The 21,627-nt window shown below is 39.2% G+C and overlaps 1 protein-coding gene across 3 annotated transcripts in view; it reads right to left on the reverse strand.

Moving 5' to 3' along the window:
- Positions 1–21,627, reverse strand: part of dennd5a (DENN/MADD domain containing 5A) — a 266,025-nt gene that overhangs the window by 188,785 nt on the left and 55,613 nt on the right. For all 3 annotated transcript variants that reach the window (XM_087996558.1, XM_043705881.2, XM_043705880.2), the window contains one exon: positions 15,154–15,826. In XM_087996558.1, the coding sequence (XP_087852684.1) occupies positions 15,154–15,826 (673 nt within the window). The remainder of the gene's footprint in view (positions 1–15,153; positions 15,827–21,627) is intronic.

The raw sequence follows: 21,627 nt of genomic DNA on the forward strand, positions 1-21,627 counted from the left end.
AAGTAATACTATACAAGGCAACTGGGGTACTATAAGTTATAAATGTCATGTTAGGAAAACAAACAAAGGCATTATTAATGAGATTCAACATGCACTGCCCAGTACGGTCTCCTTCATTGCTGAGCACTCGCTGTTGTCACCTTATATAAATTTAAAATTTAAGAAAGCTCAACAATGGAAAATTAAAACTGAACTGTATCTCTTTTTTAAATGTACTAATTGACTGAGTATTCACAGCTCTCAAAAGTGATGAATTCTGAAATTTTGCAACCTTTTGAACTTTTTTTAAAACATCACTCTGAAATACCAATCCTTTATTCCAAGATACAGATACCATTTTCTAGATTCCCCAACCAAAAACATTTTATCAGCATTTACCTCGTAATACCCCTTAGCAACTTTTACTATGTTTCAATTAAATCACTTCTCATTCTTCTAAACCCCAGGGAACATAGGCCTAGACTACTCAATCACTCCTCACATGACAATCTCCTCAACCCAGGAACCATTCTAGTAAATCCTTGTTGCAGTCTTCCACAGCAAGTATGTCAGTCATCAGGTACTATGCATAGTATTTAAGGTTTGGTTCATCAATGCCTGTACTTAATTTGTACTAAATCATAGAATTCCTATTGTGTAAGCCGCAAGCCCATTGAGTCTACACCAACCCTCCAAAAAGCATTCCACCCAGACCCACCACCCCACCTTCCCTATCCCTGTAACTCTGCATTTCCTGTGCTTAATCCATCCAGCCTGCATATCCCTGAACACTATGCCAATCCACCTCACCTGCACATCTTGGACGGTGGGAGGAAACAGAGAACCCAAAGGAAACCCATGCAGACACGAGGAGAATGTCTGTGTGGAGTTTGCACAATCGCGCCAAGGTGAAATTGAACCAGGGTCCCTGGCGCTGTGAGGCAATAGTACGAACCACTGGGTTACCATGGAACCCTAATACTTGCACTATTAATTTAAATTAATTCAAAAACAAAACAAAGCTGTCCAAAATAATTTTAATTAAAATCTTTAATATACTGATAATAATCTTTGAGGAGAAAGTGAGGACTGCAGATGCTGGAGATCAGAGCTGAAAATGTGTTGCTGGAAAAGGGCTTATGCCCGAAACGTCGATTCTCCTGTTCCTTGGATGCTGCCTGACCTGCTGCGCTTTTCCAACAACACATTTTCAGCTCTGATCTCCAGCATCTGCAGTCCTCACTTTCTCCTCGAAGATTTTAACCTACTGCCAATCCTCTTATAAGGATGCCTTCCTTGAAGAAGCTCTCTTCCTCCCGATTCCTGAAGAAGGGCTTATGCCCGAAACGTCGATTCTCCTGTTCCTTGGATGCTGCCTGACCTGCTGCGCTCTTCCAGCAACACATTTTCAGCTCTGATAATAATCTTTAACAACTTTAGTAATCCCAAGTCTCCATACTGAAACCAAATTCTGTAATCTCATTCCCTAGCCCATCTTAGAAATTTTTGAACTGAATTTCTTCCTTTGGCTGTTTGCAACTTTGGTGTCAGACTTGACTGAGATGAACTTCCAACCTCTTTTTCACGTCATTGTTCCCAACTGCTCCTTTCTCAACTCATCTGCTGCAGAAAACCTTATGTTTTTGTTACATAGAACATAGAACAGTACAGTACAGAACAGGCCCTTCAACCCACGATGTTGTACCGACCATTGATCCTCATGTATGCACCCTCAAATTTCTGTGACCATATGCATGTCCAGCAGTCTCTTAAATGTCCCCAATGACCTTGCTTCCACAACTGCTGCTGGCAACGCATTCCATGCTCTCACAACTCTCTGTGTAAAGAACCCGTCTCTGACATCCCCTCTATACTTTCCTCCAATCAGCTTAAAACTATGACCCCTCGTGTTAGCCATTTCTGCCCTGGGAAATAATCTCTGGCTATCGACTCTATCTATGCCTCTCATTATCTTGTACACCTCAATTAGGTCCCCTCTCCTCCTCCTTTTCTCCAATGAAAAAAGTCTGAGCTCAGTCAACCTCTCTTCATAAGATAAACCCTCCAATCCAGGCAGCAACCTGGTAAACCTCCTCTGAACCCTCTCCAAAGCATCCACATCTTTCCTATAATAGGGTGACCAGAACTGGACACGGTATTCCAAGTGTGGTCTAACCAAAGTTTTATAGAGCTGCAACAAGATCTCACGACTCTTAAACTCAATCCCCCTGTTAATGAAAGCCAAAACACCATATGCTTTCTTAACAACCCTGTCCACTTGGATGGCCATTTTAAGGGATCTATGTACCTGCACACCAAGATCCCTCTGTTCCTCCACACTGCTAAGAATCCTTTCCTTAATCCTGTACTCAGCTTTCAAATTCGACCTTCCAAGATGCATCACCTCGCATTTATCCAGGTTGAACTCCATCTGCCACCACTCAGCCCATTTCTGCATCCTGTCAATGTCCTGCTGCAGCCTACAACAGTCCTCTATACTGTCAACGACACCTCCAACCTTTGTCGTCTGCTAACTTGCTGACCCATCCTTCAATCCCCTCATCCAAGTCATTAATAAAAATTACAAACAGTAGAGGCCCAAGGACAGAGCCCTGTGGAACACCACTCACCACTGACTTCCAGGCAGAATATTTTTCTTCTACGACCACTCGCTGTCTTCCCTTGGCCAGCCAATTCTGTATCCAGATAGCCAAGTTCCCCTGTATCCCATTCCTCCTGACCTTCTGAATGAGCCTACCATGGGGAACCTTATCAAATGCCTTGCTGAAGTCCATATACACCACATCCACAGCTCGACCCTCATCAACCTTTCTAGTCACATATTTAAAGAACTCGATAAGATTTGTGAGGCATGACCTACCCCTCACAAAGCCATGTTGACTGCATTTAATCAAGCCATGCTCTTCCAGATGGTCATAAATCCTATCCCTCAGAATCCTTTCTAACACCTTGCAGATGACAGACGTGAGACTTACTGGTCTGTTACCTCTATACTTGGCTATTCAAATACATTTATGGCTGGTTTCCACATTCCACACTCCATTAATTGCACTCGATTCACACTCATCCAAACATGCTGCCAATGTCTTAACAGACTCTAAGATCCACTGATCTATCACCCGCACTGGCTGATCTTCATTGATCCCTAGTCAACCAACAATTTTAAGCTGTTATTGTTATTTTCAAATAGTTCCAATGGTCTAATTCCTTCCTATCTTTGCAAACTTCTATATACTCACTAACTTCAAAGATATCTGCACCCCCTCAATTATATTTTCTTGACTATCCCTAGTTTTAATCAGTTCAATCATAACATAAAAAAGTGTGGTGCTGGAAAAGCACAGCCGGTCAGGCAGCATCTGATGAGCAGGAGAGTTGACGTTTTGAGCATAAGCTCTCCATCAGGAATGGGGGGTGGGAGCCCAAGGGACCTGAGACATAAATGGAAGTGTGGGGGTGGAGCTAGGGGAGGTATCTGGGAATATAACAGGCAGATAGAGGTGGGTGGGTGAGTGATGGTGATAGTGGAGGATGGAGCGGATAGGTGGGAAGGAAAATGGACAGGTAGGACAGTTCAAGAGGGCAGTGCTGAGACGTAAAGTTGGATGTGGGATAAAGTGCCGGGAATGGAGGGTGGGTTGATGGCGGGGGGGGGGGGGGGGGGGGAACACCTAAAGAGGTAGTTGCAGAGGGAATGGACTCTGCAGACCACAGATAGGGGTGGGAGGGAAATATATTCCAGAGAGACCATTCTCTCCATGGATATGGTCTCCACTCTCGACATCTTCTCTTGCCACTGCAAGGGGTGTAAAACCTGCACCCACACTTCCCACCTCACCTCCATCCAAGGCCCCAAAGTATCTTTCCACATCCAACAGAGATTTTCCTGCACCTCCAAACACCTCATCTACTGTACCCGTTGCTCTCAAATGTGGTCTCCTCTACATTGGGGAGACAGGATGCAAACTTGCAGAACGTTTCAGGGTACATCTCCGGGACACACGCACCAATCAACCCCACCGCCCTGTGGTCGAACACTTCAACTCCCCCTCCCACTCCGCCAAAGACATGCAAGTCTTGGACCTCCTCCACAGCCAAATTCTTGCCACCGAACATCTGGAGGAAGAACAACTTATCTTCTGCCCTGGGACTGCCAACCACACAGGATCAATGTCGATTTCACCAGTTTCCTGATCACCCCTCCCCCCACCTTATCCCAGATTCAACCCTCAAACTTCCCACCTATCCGCTCCACCCACCACTCCAACCTAACACCATCACCCCCCACATCCATCTCCCTATTACATGCCACCTACATTCCCCCCAGCTCCACCTCCCTCCCATTTATCTCTCAGCCCCCTTGGGCCCCCACCCCACATTCCTGAAGAAGAGTTTATGCTCGAACTGTCAACTCCCCTGATCCTCGGATGCTGCCTAACCAGCTGTGCTTTTCCAGCACCACACCTTTTGCCTCTGGATCTGCAGCACCTGCAGTCCTCACGTTCTGCTCAACCATAGAGTGGCAATGCCTTCAGTTGCCTAGGCCTTAAGGCTTTGGAATGCCTTTTCTATATCTCATCAACTCTCTTTCCTCAAGACATATCCCCCTCTACATCCTTAGTATCAAATTGTGCTTCTTTGCATGTTTTATTACATTCAAGATGCTATATAAAAATAAGTTGTCACTTACTTGGAGCTGAAAAGAAAGAAAAATTAGGCACAAGTAATTTCAAGGTAATACCTTGTTCAGCAGTCAGAAATAAAACTGAAGGTGAAGACTGAATGAGGCATTAGTTTGAAACAAAGCATTGAAATTTTTACATTAAATTACATAGTTCATAGCAAGGATCATTACAAACATAGCACAAATCCAGGCTTTTAGTCCAAACAGGTCATTGCCAGGGTTAGTGCTCACATCAAATCTGCCCATCCTTCTTTATCCAATCCCATCAACATAGTCAATTCCTTTCCACTGAATTTCTTTTTATTCTCGCTTCCCTTTTAATACATTGAGTTATTTAAACTCTTCATGGTATCAAGTTCAATATTTTGCAGCTCTCTGTGTAATGAAGTTTCTCCTGAATTCATTATTGTTTATGAGTGACATATTATATTTATACCAATACTGTAGATTGCTATATACATTGAAGTGTCAAAGCCCTTTGAAAAATGGAGATCTACTTTTACATAGAGTATAATGTGAACCATCAGTGCTGTTGTACAGCATATGAAAAAATTAACACCAGTTTAAAATTAATTCGACATTAACATTTTATGAAATAAATTCATTGCAAGGAAACCTTTAACTTTCACCAAAAGATTAAAAACTGTTAAATTCATCATCTTTGCTGTTCACACAAAGAGTTAACTGAATTCAGAGTTGCTGTGGCTATGGCACCATGATAAGAATTGCTCTCAAGATCAGATTTGGTCCTTTCACTTTCAGAATCATCCCTCCACAAATATCATCTTCCCCTCCCACCAAAGAATTTGCAATTCCACACTTTTTGAATGCTCTATTAACAGCTTGTGCATTCGTAGCATTCCACAAATTGATGAAGCAAACACACAAACATGCAAGTCTATTTCCAATCTTTGAGAAGGGTTTTTCTCCTACAATTACTTACTTGGTCTATTTGGTTCAAACATGATCCTTGAATCGCTTGTCAAGGCATAAATCCAAAGATTGAACTCTAGATCCTTAGTATAAAAACAATTTGGGTTATATTTCTGAATGGAATCAAAATATATCACGTCCTAATATCCAGAGGGAAACGGATTTCCTTGCACATCGAGAATTTGAGGTTATCAGAAGTAGATGGGAATCGAATTCAAACCATATCACATCAGCCATGATCTTATTGAACAAAAAAGCAAACTCAAGGGATTGAAGAGCCTATTGTGCTCTAAATGTGTATGTTTAGATGCTACCAGAATGCCTATTCTACACATGATCAATTCACAACATCATTCGATCCTCAACCACTCAACTGTTGTCATGAACACACAAAATTGTCTGCAGGGAAACTGAACCTTCTACATGTTGTTACGTTTGAGAACTTACTGCAGCCTTTTAGTTCTGTCAGCCATGGAAACTAGAGTCACCTTGAATCTTGGTGAGGTGATGGCCTACGGGTATCATCGTGAGACTGTTAAGGCAAAAACCCTAGTAATGTTCTGAGGACTTGGGTTTGAATCCTGCATAAAATCATGAAGGGCATAGATAAGGTGAATAACAAAGGTATTTTCCTTGGGTGGGGCAGTATAAAACTAGGGAGTATATTTTTTAAGATGAGAGGAGAAAGATTTTAAAAAGACACAAGGGGCAATTTCTTTACACAGAGAATGATTCATGTGTGGAATGAACTTCTAGAGGAAGTGGTGGATGTTACAACATTTAAAAGACATTTGGACAGGTACATGAATAGGAAAGGTTGAGAGGGATATGGGCCAAATACTGGCAAATGGAACTTGTTTAGCTTGGTAAACCTGGTCAGCATGGACAAGTTGAGCCAAGGGTCTTTTTCCATGTGACAAGACTCACATGACATTTGACTCCAGACCTACAACAATGTGGTTGACACTTAACTGCCCTCAGAGTAATTAGGGATGGGTAATAAATGACCAGTCATGCCCACATCCCATGAATAAACAAAAACATAATTCTTACATCCTGGGCTTTCATTAGAATGGTTTTCAAACCTTTCCACACCACAGGTCTTGATGGACATATTGAAATTCAGAGGCATCTCATTCATGTTGCTAATGTGACAAGTGAATACTTATGCTTTTGCTGCAATCTAATCAAAATTTGTAATTCTGGCATAGAGATCTCTGAGCAATCTTGACCTTCTGCAACAACACCAAAAATTTACTTTACGCAAAGATACCACTCCAACTCACTGCTGCTTTGAAATCTTTGCTAGATTCAGGGTTTGATTTAGTTCACTTAAGTGCGTTCTTCTCTGTGGTAATGTAACCATACAGGTGTTCAAGCACATATTCTGATATATACTTTTCAAGATTATGTTATTGGCTACCCCTGATCTCATGCCACATTTGATCTTGATATCTTGTTCCATTCTTTCTCCAGTTTTTCATTAACACCAATTTTGTTCACTGCCATATAGTTATTTGGCAAGTTAGCAAATATTATAACATTTAATTCAAAAACAGCTTAATATCTTGTTGTTTTTATTAGAACACATCTCTATTCATCAGTACAAATGGTCTGCTCTACATAGGTGTGTCTTTAAAATTAATGTGTTTCCTTGGTAACACAGCAGCCCCCACTCTGATCTCATGCATCAATCCTAAAAAGGTGAAATAATATATGTCTTGTTTAGTTAAAAAATTGGAGCCAATTCTTAATGAAAGTATAGCATTTCACAGCAGCAAAATCATTGTTTGGGGGTGGGAATTCAACATGATTCATTAAGTAGAAGTCAAAAGATGATTTGTGGCACCAGAAAAATCAGGCTATTTTATATGCCAGATCAACATATACTGTACAATCTATAGTAGTTGTGGTCTGCTCAGTAAGTGGAATTATCTTCTCTCCACCTAACCCATAAAACCCATTCATAAATGTGAGATCTTTTAATAGGTCATTCCTCAATCTTCCCTTTTCAGGGTAGATCCAGACTTTTCAAATGTTATTAAACAGGTATAATCCCAGTTCTAAGATCATTCAGGTAATTATTTTTTGCGCCTTCCACCCTTATCACCATATGCTGCACATAATATTGAGACTGGAACTGTTCACAGTACTCCATATGTGGCCTAGCCAAATTTTCTTACACATTAACTTTAGCTTGTGTTTTTTAATACTATACTTGTAAAAATTAGATCCAGTGCCTTGTTTCTTTTTTAATCTGTATCACTACTATGATTACTCTATGATGGGAAGACGATGGACAAGGAGAAGGCTAGCTTGGAATTAAACATCATTTTTGATCTGTTAGGACGAATAGCTGTTTCTGTACTGTAAATACTTTTTAATAGAGTGATCTGTTTGCAAATCTTCCTGATAAAGTCTTTAGTGTCATATTTTCTTCAATAACACAGTTTCTAAAACCTATATAGATATCCAGATCAGTAAATGTATTTAGCAGTCTTGCCACAAAGAATTTGACTTCATATTTTTCTCTATAAACTTGTATTGGCTACTTACCCCTAAAACCTAATTGCTTGTTCACATTTCCCAAATACTGAACTACAAAAGCAATCATTCCAACATTCACAAATGAAGCTGCAGTAGAACATTATTTAAACGATTCCATCACACACTGCAGCATAGAAAAACTACAAAGAGCTAAGGAAAATCACCTATACAGTGTATTCAAAAAGAATTGATACCAATGAACACAGTCCACTGTTTTCACAACAAACTCAAACAAGCAGACAAAACACATCCAGAAACCCTAGTCACTCCCCCCTACATGAAAGACATCTCAGATCTCTATGTATCAAAGTAACCCATAAACACAATAAAACAGCAGATTATGAACTTGAAAGACTCTGTAGAGACAAGAAGCAAAACTAATGTACCTTGCAAGAACTAGAGCAAACACTATATTGGACAAACAGGCAGAAAACTAGCCACCAGGATACATGAACATCAACTAGCCACAAAAAGACATGATCAGCTCTCACTAGCACCTTACATATGTATGAGGGAGGATACCACTTCAACTGGGATAACACATCCATCCTAGGACAAGCCAAACAGAGACACACGTGGGAATTCCTAGAAGTATGGCATTCTAACCGGAACTCTATCAACAAACACATGGATTTGGATCCATTTACCATCCCCTGAGAAAAAGAACAGGAAATGACATTGCCGCCGGAAATGACATTGCCGCCGGAAATGACGTCACTAGCCCAAGAAAACCGAAACACCTAAGGTTGAGGGTTTGGTTAAGAAAAGAAGGAAGCATGTCAGGTATAGACAGGATAGATCAAGTGAATGCTTAGAAGAGTATAAAGGCAGGAGGAGTATACTTAAGAGGGAAATCAGGAGAGCAAAAACACGACATGAGATAGCTTTGGCAAATAGAATTAAGGAGAATCCAAAGGGTTTTTACAAATACATTAAGGACAAAAGGGTAACTCGGGAGAGAACAGGGCCTCTCAAAGAACAGCAAGGCGGCCTTTGTGCGGTGCCACAGAAAATGGGGGAGATAATAAACGAGTATTTTGCATCAGTATTTACTGTGGAACAGGATATGGAAGATATAGAATGTAGGGAAGTAGATGGTGACACACTGAAAAATATCCATATTACACAGGAGGGTGTCTTGAACCACATAAAAGTGAATAAATCCCCATTGATTAGGCTACTGTTGGAATATTGCATACAATTCTGGTCTCCTTCCTATCAGAAAGATGTTGTGAAACTTGAAAGGGTTCAGAAAAGATTTACAAAGATGTTGCCAGGGTTGGAGGATTTGAGCTTTAGGGAGAGGCTGAACAGGCTGGGGCTGTTCTCCCTGGAGCGTCGGAGGCTGAGGGGTAACCTTTTAGAGGTTTACAAAATTATGAGGGGCATGGATAGGATAAATAGACAAAGTCTTTTTCCTGGGGTGGGGGAGTCCAGAACTAGAGGGCATAGGTTTAGGATGAGAAGGGAAAGATATAAAAGAGACATACAGGGCAACTTTTTCACACAGAGGGTGGTACGTGTATGGAATGAGCTGCCAGAGGAAGTGGTGGAGGCAGGTACAATTGCAACATTTAAGAGGCATTTGGAGGGGTATATGAATAGGAAAGGTTTGGAGGGATATGGGCTGGGTGCTGGCAGGTGGGACTACATTGGGTTGGGATATCTGATTGGCATGAATAAGTTGGACCAAAGAGTCTGTTTCCATGCTGTACATCTCTATGAGTCTATGACTAGTTGGACCAGAGGGTCTGTTTCCACACTGTCTGACTCTATAGTTCTAGAAGTCAGAAGTGCATCAGGTTTTTGGAGGGATTTTACACTGTGAGGCGTAGTGGCTTTACTCACCATATCCTAACAAACCTGCCTCATTTACTACCCACCCGTAACCTGAATTGTATGATAACAATACAAAATTATGGTGTCACTTTATTACAGCTCAGAGCTACACCAATGGATATGGGTTACCATTGCCAGACAAATGAGAACAATATTGCCAGGCCAAACTTATTCATTTTCTCAAACATGCAGGATAGAATTCTCATCAGACAAGGATGAAAATGATACAAGACCAGCATTTATCCTGCAGAACCACTTCAGCTACATAAAGGGCAAGTCAGAGTCTAACACCCTACAAGGAAACACTTTTTTGCAGAGGTTTCCAAAGGGGACTGTGAGCCTAGACTTTATGAAATCATGACACTTGATGGAGCAACACTGTAGAGGAACAGAAGCCAGCTCAGATGTGTTCAATATGTCAATTATGTACAGTTAACACAAATGAACACACCTAGGCCACAACATTGTGATATAACACAGGATAATAATTAACATACTAAGACACATCTGCAGACGCACAGCAGCTAAGCAAAATATCCCTACTTTCAGAAGTTTACACCATAAGACTTGTCAAACTGCTGAAACAATATATGGACTCTCAGACTTGCAAATTTCAGAATTCCTCTCACTGTGAAGTAATTTTATTATTACCTAACATCTGTGTTTTTACTTGTAATACATGACAGCTATATTGGAAAAAAAAGGGGGATGTTATGTTGTCATCTTTAGAGTATTGTTCCTTAAGTGATCACCATGCATACCCTGATATTGTCATGACCACAGACTCTATGTAATGTAGTACTCCAGACACAATCTGTGCCAAGGTAATTTTGTACTGAATATAATAATTTAAATTTACATAAACCCACCAGAGATCTTCAAGTTAATGAAATCCATAAACCTTATTTGTGTTACATTTATATACAGTACAAAAATATGATTAGGCAGCTAACCTCACTAAGAAAAATTAAAATGCAACATTAAACACAAATAATAAATTTACAAGAGAGAGAGGGATCCGGTATAGACAAGAAGACTAAAGTCAATGCTGTTCAAAATGTCCTTAGAGTCCTTGAGTGGTTAGATTTTTAAGATGAAACCATGGTTGTTTATTTGTTGACTGGTGACAATGCTTGCAGGTATCTTTGAGTTATCAGTGAACAGCTGCTTGCTAATTTGCTTTTTAATTAGGTGCAGTTTTCAGAGAAGTTGACAGAAATAGAGAAAGAGGCTGAATAATTTCTCACTCAAAACAACTTCATATTTTCTTTTCGCTGTTGTGCATTAAGAGCAACTACCTAAATATGATTTGTTTGTATATTTCCATTGCCTGATTCCATTGACTTTCCAAGCTGGCTGTCAAGCAAGCTTTTCTTCTCCAAATATATTAAAGTATCACATAAATGTGAATTAAGACAGGAAATATGCATTTCTGGATGCTGACTCATATTTCTTTGTTTTAATATCTTTAGATAAAATGGCAATTTCAGTGCAGGTGAGCGTAGTTTATATTACATGCATCTCCTCGACTCACTCAATATGTGATTATAGCAGCCCTTTTAGGCCGACACTTGCCCTTTAAGAATTGTATTTGCTTACACCAGTGCATTTGTATCATGCAATCCTTGAATTTGAACGTTTAAATGGGTTCCAGTTCAGGTCTAAACAGGATGTGGTTATAATTGCAGGGAAGTGAGGAATATCCCCTGACATATCCTCACTCCACCACTTTCATGTCCTAATTTTCCTCTGCACCCCCCCCCTTCCTGCATCCTCACTTCCCTTCTTCCCATGGCCTCACTGTCCTCTTCCCTCCACCTGCAACTCCCCAACTGACTGACACCTAATGAGGTGAATTCTTCCAACAAATATCAGTCAATCAATAGAATAGAAAGGATTTTGCTTTAATTAATGTACATTAATGAGCATTTGGTACATCTCTTCTTCTTAGATTGTCTGTTTTTATTATGATATAGTTTTCAGTCAACATTTATTTTCCTTCTGTGGCAATCTTTACCTAGCAAGTTAAAAACAAAGTAGTTACAGAAGTCAGATTGTAAGACTGCATGAACCAGTTACAAACAAAGGAGGTTTGTCAGTTGAATGCAAAATTCCATGAGGTTCAGGAAAACTAGAGTAAGGTCAGATGGGTTCGGATGAGTTTTGGTGGTGCAGGAATCAGTCCAGAGGACTAATGTCAAAAGAATAACACTTACAAGAGAGATTCATCATTCAAAAATCTCAGAAGACTATAATGACATGAAAACCATCCAAATAATCAATTCATGCACAGTAATAGTTGTGTATAATCCAGAACATGACTAACCATTTGCATGTAGAAGCCAATTTACTGAATAGAGTTAATATCCAATATTAACTCATCAACTCACTGAAGAATCAGTTGACTTCAATTTGCAGGAGTGAATTGAATTTGACAATCAGTTATCGGGTAATCACTGGATTATGATATACTGAACAATACTTATATTGGCTTGAAATGTTTTAAGTCAGCAAGGAAGCAAGGACACACTCTACTGCCCTTTAAGAAAGGTCTAGTGATCTCTAGTTAGGAAGTTCATTTTTCCCCAAAGCAGTCGAAATCTGGTACTGAAATAAGGGCACATCTTGGTGTGCAGTAACAGTGAGGTTAGCAAGTGGGCATCCATTAAATTATTCATGCACTGTTAACTTCAAGTTAAAAGCATTTAAAATCTTTCATGTTTCAATTCAATTTTCACATGGTGAAATAAAGACAGGACTGCAAAAAAGATAGAAGCGAAAACAAAATTGCACACTTTTGAAAAGAAAAGTACTTAAAGATGTTGAATGTTTAGTTATGCAAAAATTTGACAAGATTACAAATATAAAATTAATTTTCAAAACTAGGAAGCATGTTTAGTAATAATTTACCAAAGGGGTTTCTCAGGGTAGTACAATTTATCTTCAGCTATTTTATCAATTACTTTTCTCCATAAAAGGTCAGGAGTGGGGATGATTGCAAATGATTGCGCAGTGTTTTGCAAAATACAGCATAATACTTCCGATGTTTTTGGAAATAAATATAATGTTGGATAAAATAAAGGAATGGAGGAAGTTATCGATACAATATTATACCTGTATTTCTGCCAAGCAAGCTTCCCATGGCAAGCAGGAGCATCACTTAACGAAACTTGAAAGTTCATTTTTCTTAACTAAACATTCATTTAAAATCTTAGGTTTGGTGTTTGTTAAGATAGTTAAGCAATAATTCTATGTACCTGTCTGCCACTAAATGTCTGCAAAGATTCAGCTTGTTAGAGTTTACTGTTTGGCCAGCATGTGGGTGAAACAGATATTTAAATCACTGGTAGAAAAGCAAAGAATTGGCAAAATCCAGAGGTTAAAATCAAGGGTGAGAAGAAGGCAGGAAGATTAAAAAGCCAAGATCACTGTAATGGTGGAGTTTCAAGTCTCACAAAATTGTTTAGGATGGACAAAAGAAATCCTATCTACCAAGCCAGCTTGCCACAAAATGGGTTGATAAACTCGAGCACTGGTATCCAGGCTGGAGCAATTACTACTAAGGAAAGCAAACAGGCCAGTAGAGAATGTTTGGCTACTAATCAAAACCTAGAAGTGAATCTGGGTGGCTACAAACTAATGTTTAAAATTAGTAAATAAAATCACATACAAAAAACTCAAAAATCAGTTGAAATAATAGCATAGTGGAATAAACTTAGATAACTCATAGAATATTGTCATATGTTGCCAGAAGTCTACAATCATAACAATCTGACACAAATGTGGATTTGACAGTACAAAATAATCAAATGATTAGATTCCATCCATGTGTAAAGGCTATTTGAGTTAACTAGGCAAGGGTGGACAAAATGACAAGACTTAGCTATTTTTATACTCCTTTCCCTTTGAGGTAAAGGGCAGCTTTCCATTTACCTTCCCTATCACCAGCTGAACATGTATGCTAACTCATTATGATTCAGACTCGAAGATTCTCAAATCTCCCACTTCAATAGAGTCAGCAACATTCGCGGGCAGTTCCAATGTAATTCCATTGATCTTTAGCAAGAAAACATTAAACGTATTAAAACAAAATTGAATTCTTGAGTAACTCCAGAACTGACATTTTAATCACTCACACAAACCCAGCTAACCACTCAGCTGCCTGAACACCAGCCTAACCATCCTGCTGACCACACCATCACTACCTCACCTACATACTGACTCACTCATTCATCCACACACCCGTCCACTCATATTCAAAGACAGGTCATTAAAATTTATCACACAGCAGCTAGTTCCATAAAGAAAGGGGACGAATCCTGTCTTCCTCCCAAATCTATTCTGCTTTGCCAGCATTTCCCAAGGGTGCTGTACTCCACATTTCTGGAAAAGCCAGACTCAGAAGGTTCTGGAAGAAATGTGGAACAACATCAAGTCAGGGGATTTTCCAGTGGAGTGGCAATGAGACAACGATCGCCAATCTTCTGAAGATCTAACACCATGTTTAATCCCCTTGACTATGCCTCGCATAATCACCTCAAAATACTGACGGTCCTATCACCTGAACACATCAATTTTATGAATAATTTGTTTACTCATGCTATCAACTAGTTATCATCTAATTGTCCTTCTAAGTCTTCGTTCACAAGTTTCTGAAGACTTCCAGAAAATATGTTTCTTTTCTCCATTGGGTTGGCTGGAAGCTTATTTTTCACATTTGCCTTTAATTCTCTACACACAATAATTCTTGCAATTTTTGTCACTGGATTCAACTTTAACATATATTTCAGTTTTAAAAACTTTTAGTATTATCCAAACTTTTAACTTACGGAACTTAAGATGCAGCCCTATTCCGCCATATCAAGTTGATGCATCTATATTTACCAATGTTTCATCAGTTAATTTTGTTCCAACTTATTCATTTTCCCTTAAGACTTTCCATTGTTTGCTCTTCTTATTGTGTTTGTGATTCTGTATTTTCCTTCTCTATTTTAATACTGAAACTGAATCAATACTTCCCAGTTAGAATAGAATGAGAACATCATGATCAATATCATAAATCATCACCTCTGTAACCTTGCAGGTCTACTACTATTTTCTGCGGTATTTGCTGGTACTTCTATCAAATGTAAAATGAATGATGGACTTACGTTGGGAATACAGCAGGATTTGAATCTCCAGCAATGCACAGGTGAAGAGCTGTAGTACATTTTCCAGACCCAATAGTTCAAACATCTCATTAATTGGAAAGTCAAAAAGTGGTAACTCATTGGTGCTTGGCCTTTGACAAACAATGGGGCCATATACACCCAGAAATTTTAAGGACCTCCCTGCTGGTGGCAAAGGCACCTCGTACAGTATGTTGTAAACATAACTTTCTAATGGTAAAGGTGGAGGTTGAAGAGAAGTCACAGCTTGATGGAGTTGCTCAAGCACCTTCTTACAAGCTTGCATGAAAGGCATCGGTGCAATCAAGCAAATGCATTTCGAAACATACAGAGTGTCCTTGCTAATATCATAAGAATTGAAACGCTGTAGTTTTGTCATGCCAGTAGGTATATCACTGCAGTTATCAGAGTTACTCTCAGAAGAGTTTATGCAGATTGTAGACGAAGTATGAAGGATGTCATATTGTTCTGCATTATGCATGTGATACAAAGTTTGCATTGCACTGCAGATCTGTTTACTAGCCACCTCTTCATAAAATGTGAGGGCAAATCCATAGGTGCGGGAACCATCTTCTCGGGTGATGATAAACGAATGGAATTGTGGATCTCGGTTGTCAGACTGTGTTTTAAAGGAAAGCCCTTTGGGCATGCAGAGCTTTAACACAAAACAAAACAAGAGTTAGATATAAACACAACAGTGCAAAACATTTGACTTTAAAACATGGACTTAAAAACTGGTGTCCACGGGTTCTTGAGAATAGAGATCCCAAAAGAACCCAGCAAGCCATCACATTGTCGACCTGAGATTTAAGCAATATGTTCACAAGCCTTCATATTTTTTCCTTCAACTTTTACATGGCATTTATGGCAGAGAACGAGGCCATTAGCCAATGGGTGAATGCCAGTGTTTCTACAACACAAGCCTTAGCCCACCTGACTTAATCTTATCTCCTATCGTCCTATCTTTTTGTTATTTTGTTATCATGACCTTATCTAGCTTCCTAGTAAATACATTTACACAACTCACTTCAATCCTCCAAAGGCTCACCATTGAAGAAAAGGAGACTAGGTTAGTATATCTAGAGACCTATTCACATCTTACATCTGTTGCTATCCATTAAAATAAATTTTCTACAATGAAGGTGCAGTTTTGGTTTGAACAGTCTTTGGAATTTGGACAGTGTTTATTGTGATGAAATAAATGATGAAACCCAGAAGTGAGGGAGCTAAATTACTATGGGATAGTGGTAACCCACACAAAAGCATAATTGGTCAAGATAAAACCTAAGTGTTCATTCAGCTAGCTGAAATCAGTAACTTCTTCAAACTAGTCTCCAACCAATTGTATTCAAAGTCACAGAAATTGACTGAAGAAAACAAAACACAATTCTTTGTGGCAATTTGAATTTGTGTTGTATAGGGATTCCTAAATTTTATTTAACTATAGGGGTAATATTGTCAACAATGCTTGCTCTTAAAATTAGATAATATATTATTCATATATTTTGTTTAAAATCAGCAGCCTGGTTTATAAAGATCATACAAGCATTGCAGGTGCCCAAAACCTGTTCTGCTGTGCAAGATTAAAAATGAGTAGTTGGATTCATTCATACAATACTCACTAGTTGAAATCTTGTGGAACAGTAGAAAAATGGAATAAGAAATAAACACTTATTGGACCAGATTTTGCATTAAGAATGACAGCCAAAAGCACTCATCATTACTTTGGAGTAAATCAAACAGCAACTTCCACTGAGCAGTTACTGTCTGAGGTGCCCTGCTAGCTGGTAAGCTACATTTCACTCAATGTGGCATTGACATCAATCTGGTGAGACCAGTGTGCTTGCAAATCATACAACTAGGGGAGTGCAGAGTTCTTTAAACTAAATGTTGGAATGAAATAGTCTATTGATGAAATGTGATAAATTAAAGAGAGAGGACAAGACAAGAAAGCAAGATAATAATAAGGGTAAGAGCAAATTATTGCAGATGCTGGAATCTGTACTGAAAACAAAAAGTGCTGGAAATAACAGCAAGTGAGGCAACATCCGTGGAGACAGAGCTAGGTAACGTTTCAAGTCTAGAAGACTCTTCATACACTTAATAATAAGGGTAATAATGTTATATCAATGGCAAGGAGAGACAGAGGGTACAAACTGCCAGGAAATAAGGCTAAAGGTTACAAAAATAGTAAAAAAGACAGAACTAAGGGTCTGTATCTAAAGTGCTTGCATTTGAAACAAAATTAACAAACTGACAGCTAGAAATAGATATGTTTGTTCTAATAGTCATCATAGAGACATGGCTGTAAGATGATAAAGGATAATATTCAGGAGTACATAATATTTGGAAGGACAGGAAGCTCAGAAACGGTGATAGGTAGCAATGTTAACTGAGGATAACATCATTACAATATTGAGAGATGACCTTAGTTCTAAAGGTCAAGATGTAGAATTGCTTTGGGTTGAGACAAGGAAAGAGTAACCTCAAATTCAACTTATGGAATTAGTTTACAGATCCCCAAATAGTAGTTACACTGTAGGACAGGGTTTGCAGGAAAAAGGGCTTGTAGAAGAGGACAGTGATAACTTTGAGTGATTTTAATCCACATATGGATTGAACAAATCAAGTTAGTAAAGAAATGCTGGAAAATGAGTATAATAATCTGTTTTTCAATACAGTTCTTACGTTTTGCAAGAAGTTTAGAGTACAGGAGCCAAACAAAGAGCATGCTATTCATGTCCTTCTATTGACCAGATTAAGGATGGCCTTATAGTAAAGGCTATCTGAGAAATTTCAACATAGAAACATAGAAGATAAGAGTAGGAGGAGGTCATTTGGCCCTTTGAACCTGCTCTGCCATTCATCACGATCATGGATGACCATCCAACTCAATTGCCTAATCCTGCTTTCTCCCCGTAACCTTTGATCCCATTCACCCCAAGTGCTATATCTAGCCACCTCTTGAATACATTCAATGTTGTGGCATCAACTACTTCCTATGGTACTAATTCCACAGGCTCACTACTCTTTGGGTGAAGAAATATCCCCTCATCTCTGTCCTAAATGGTCTACCCCAAATCCTCAGACTGTGACCTCCTGGTTCTGGATGCACCCACCATTGGGAACATCCTCCCTATATCTAGCCTATCTAGTCCTGTTAGAATTTTTATAAGTCTCTGTGTGATCTCTCCTTATTTGTCTGAACTCCAGTAAAAACAATCCTAACCTAGTCAATCTCTCCTCATATGTCAGTCCCACCAACCCCGCAATCAGCCTGGTAAACCTTTGCTGCACCTCCCTCGAGAGCAAGAGCATCCTTCCTCAGAAAAGGAGACCAAAATTGCACACAATATTCTAGGTGTAGTCTCACCAAGGCCCTGCATGACTGCAACAACACATCTCTGCTCCTGTACTCTAAACTTCTTGCAATAAAGGCCAACATACCATTTGCCTTCTTTACCGCCTACTGCACCCGTATACTTACCTTCAGTGACTGGTGGACAATGACATTCAGATCCCGCTGCATACTCCCCTCTCACAATTTACAGCCATTCAGGTAGTAATCTGCCTTCTAGTTTTTGTTTCCAAAGTAAGTAACCTTACATTTATCCAAACTGTACTGCATCTGCCGTTGATTTGCCCACTCACCCAATCTGTACAGATCTTGAAGGATCTCTGCATCCTTGTCACAGTTCACCCTCCCACCCAACTTGATATAATCTGCAAAATATAATTACAAATTGAATAAAAGCATTCAATTCCATGAGACGAATGACAAGAAAGAAAACTGAACCCACTATTCATAAAATAAATGAAGAATGATGACAAAGAGAAATTAGACTGAGAGAAAGCTACCTAAAATATAAAAATACATAGTGACAGTTTCTACATATATTTAAGTAGGGAAAAAGCAAAGTGATCATTGGTCTGCTAAAAGAGTCTGGGGAATTAATAATAGAAAAGAAGAAAATGCAATTTGCATTTCACAATTTTATTTTGTCAGTCTTCACTGTAGAAAACACAAATAGCAACCCTAATGAGAAAACGGAGAGTACTGAGAAAATTATTAGAACAAGAGACTGCTAAGTCCCCAAAACCTGATGGATGTCAGGTCATAGAGATGTACAGCACGGAAATAGACCCTTTAGTCCAAATCATCCATGCTGACCAGATATCCTAAACTAATCTATTCTCAATTACCAGCCCATACCCCTCTAAACTCTTCCTATTCATACACTCATCCAGATGCCTTTTAAAATGTTGTAATTGTACCAGTCTCCACCACTTCCTCTGGCAGCTCATTCCACATACACACCATTCTCTGTGCGAAAAGGTTTCCCCTTACATTCCTTTTAAATTTTTCCCCTCTCATCTTAAACCTATGCCCTCTAGTTCTGGACTCACCCACCCCAGGGTAAAACACCTTGTCTATTTACCCTATCCATGTCCCTCATGATTACCCTAGGTTTATAAATGAAATAGCTACTGAGATAGGGGATGCATTAGTTTTAATTTTCCAAGAAGGAATTAGACAGATAGCTGGAAACAGCTATTTAGCAGTTTAATGCCATCAGGCAGAGTCAATATGGTTTTGTGAAAGAAAAATCATGTTTGACTACTTTATTAAAAGTTCTTCAAGGAAGTAACAAAGAACATGAATAAATGGGAATATAGACGTAGTGTACTTGGATTTCCAGAAGGCATTTGACAAGTTACACGACCAAGGTTTCAACACAAAATTAGAGTTTGCCATGTAGTTGATAACATATTAGGAATTATATTAGAATTACTCAAGGATTATTTGACTAAGAGAAAACAGCATAGGTATGAATGGATCATTTTGAGGTTAAAACGATGTAACAAGTGGAACACCACAAGGCTCAATACCAAGGCTTCAATTCATTACAATTTATACTAATGATTTAGACAAGGGGGTTCCTGCTCCTAATTTATATTTCGTATGTTTGTCTGTGACCTTGACTTTGTACTCTACATTCCCAAACCAAGGATAACATTTTCTCAGCATCTGTCCTGCAGTAGAGGAGACACATTGGATTCAAAACATTATCTCGGTTTCTTTCTCCACAAATGCCTCCACACATGCCGAGATTCTCTAGCATTTCCTGTTTGTATTTCTATGCACTGTAGTCTTAGATAGCTTCACCTATGTTCTGTGTAATTGTTGCAAAACTTCTTTGCCGTTTTATTCTAAATCCTTTAGGACAAAAGCCAGTATACAATTTCATCCTGAATTGCTTGTTGTATTTGCAACTTGTGATCATGTACAAGCCAGCCAAGCCCCTGTGATTGCAGAGATTTCCTCATCTCTTCCCATTCAAATAAAATTTTGCTATTTTGCTTTTTTTTCTATCCAAGTGGGTAACTTCACTTTTGAGCATATTGTATATTCCATCTGCTACATCTTTGCCCTCTCACCCAACCTATATATATCCCTCTACAGTCTCTTTATATCCTCCCCACCATGTAGTTTGCCATCTAGCTTTCTAGTATCAGGAAACAGGAGTACATTATCTTCATCTTCCAAACGTTGGGTATGCCTTAGGCTATCAGGAGATGAGTTACTCAGTGCAGGATTCGGTGCCTCTGACCTCCTCTTGGAGCCACAGTAATTATATGGTTAGTCCAGTTTAGTTTAGTTTCTGCTCAATGGTAACCCTCAGGATGCCTCAGGATTCCTCAGTGGAGGAATTCAGCGATGGCAATGCCATTGAACGTCAAAAGGTTACAGTTAGATTCACTGTTGTTGAAGATGGTCATTCCGGCTCCAACCTGGATACTGTCCCAGTCTTGTTGCATATGAATATGGACTGCTTCAGTACATGGAGTCACAAATCATGCTGATTATTGTACAACCATCATGAATGCCCCACTTCTGACCTTAAAATGGCATGAAGGACACTAATGAAGCAGCTGAAGATGATTGAGCAAAGGACACTAACCTGAGGAACACTTGCAAAGATGTCATGATGCTGAAGTGACTGACCGCCCACAACTACAACCACTTTCTTTTGTGTCAGTTATGACTCTAACCAGTGGAGCATTCTCACCCTAACCATTTTACTAGGGATCCTTGATTCCACAGGAGGTGAAATGTATCCTTGCTGTCAAGGGCAGTCACTCTCACTTCACTTCCAGAATTCAACTCTTTAGTTCATGTTTGAACTAACATTATAATGAGGTTAGGAGCTGAATGGCACTGGTGGAAACCAAACTGAATGTCAGTGAGTAGTTTATTGCTCAGCTAATACTACATGACAGCACTGTCGAGGACACCCTCCATCCAACGTTCATTCTAAGCAGTGTGACCAATCTGGGCTATGCTCTCAGCATTTAGTTCCACTTTCAGAAGTTGCTACAGCACATGGTCTTTAGAGGTAAAACAAAAAAAATGTAGTTTCCATAATTTTACTAATGATTGAAAGTAGACTTAAG

This window comes from Chiloscyllium plagiosum, unplaced genomic scaffold (assembly GCF_037043375.1).
Source record: "Chiloscyllium plagiosum isolate Xiang-an unplaced genomic scaffold, Cpla_swu_hap1 HiC_scaffold_18, whole genome shotgun sequence".
In the NCBI taxonomy this organism is placed as follows: Eukaryota; Metazoa; Chordata; class Chondrichthyes; order Orectolobiformes; family Hemiscylliidae; genus Chiloscyllium; species Chiloscyllium plagiosum.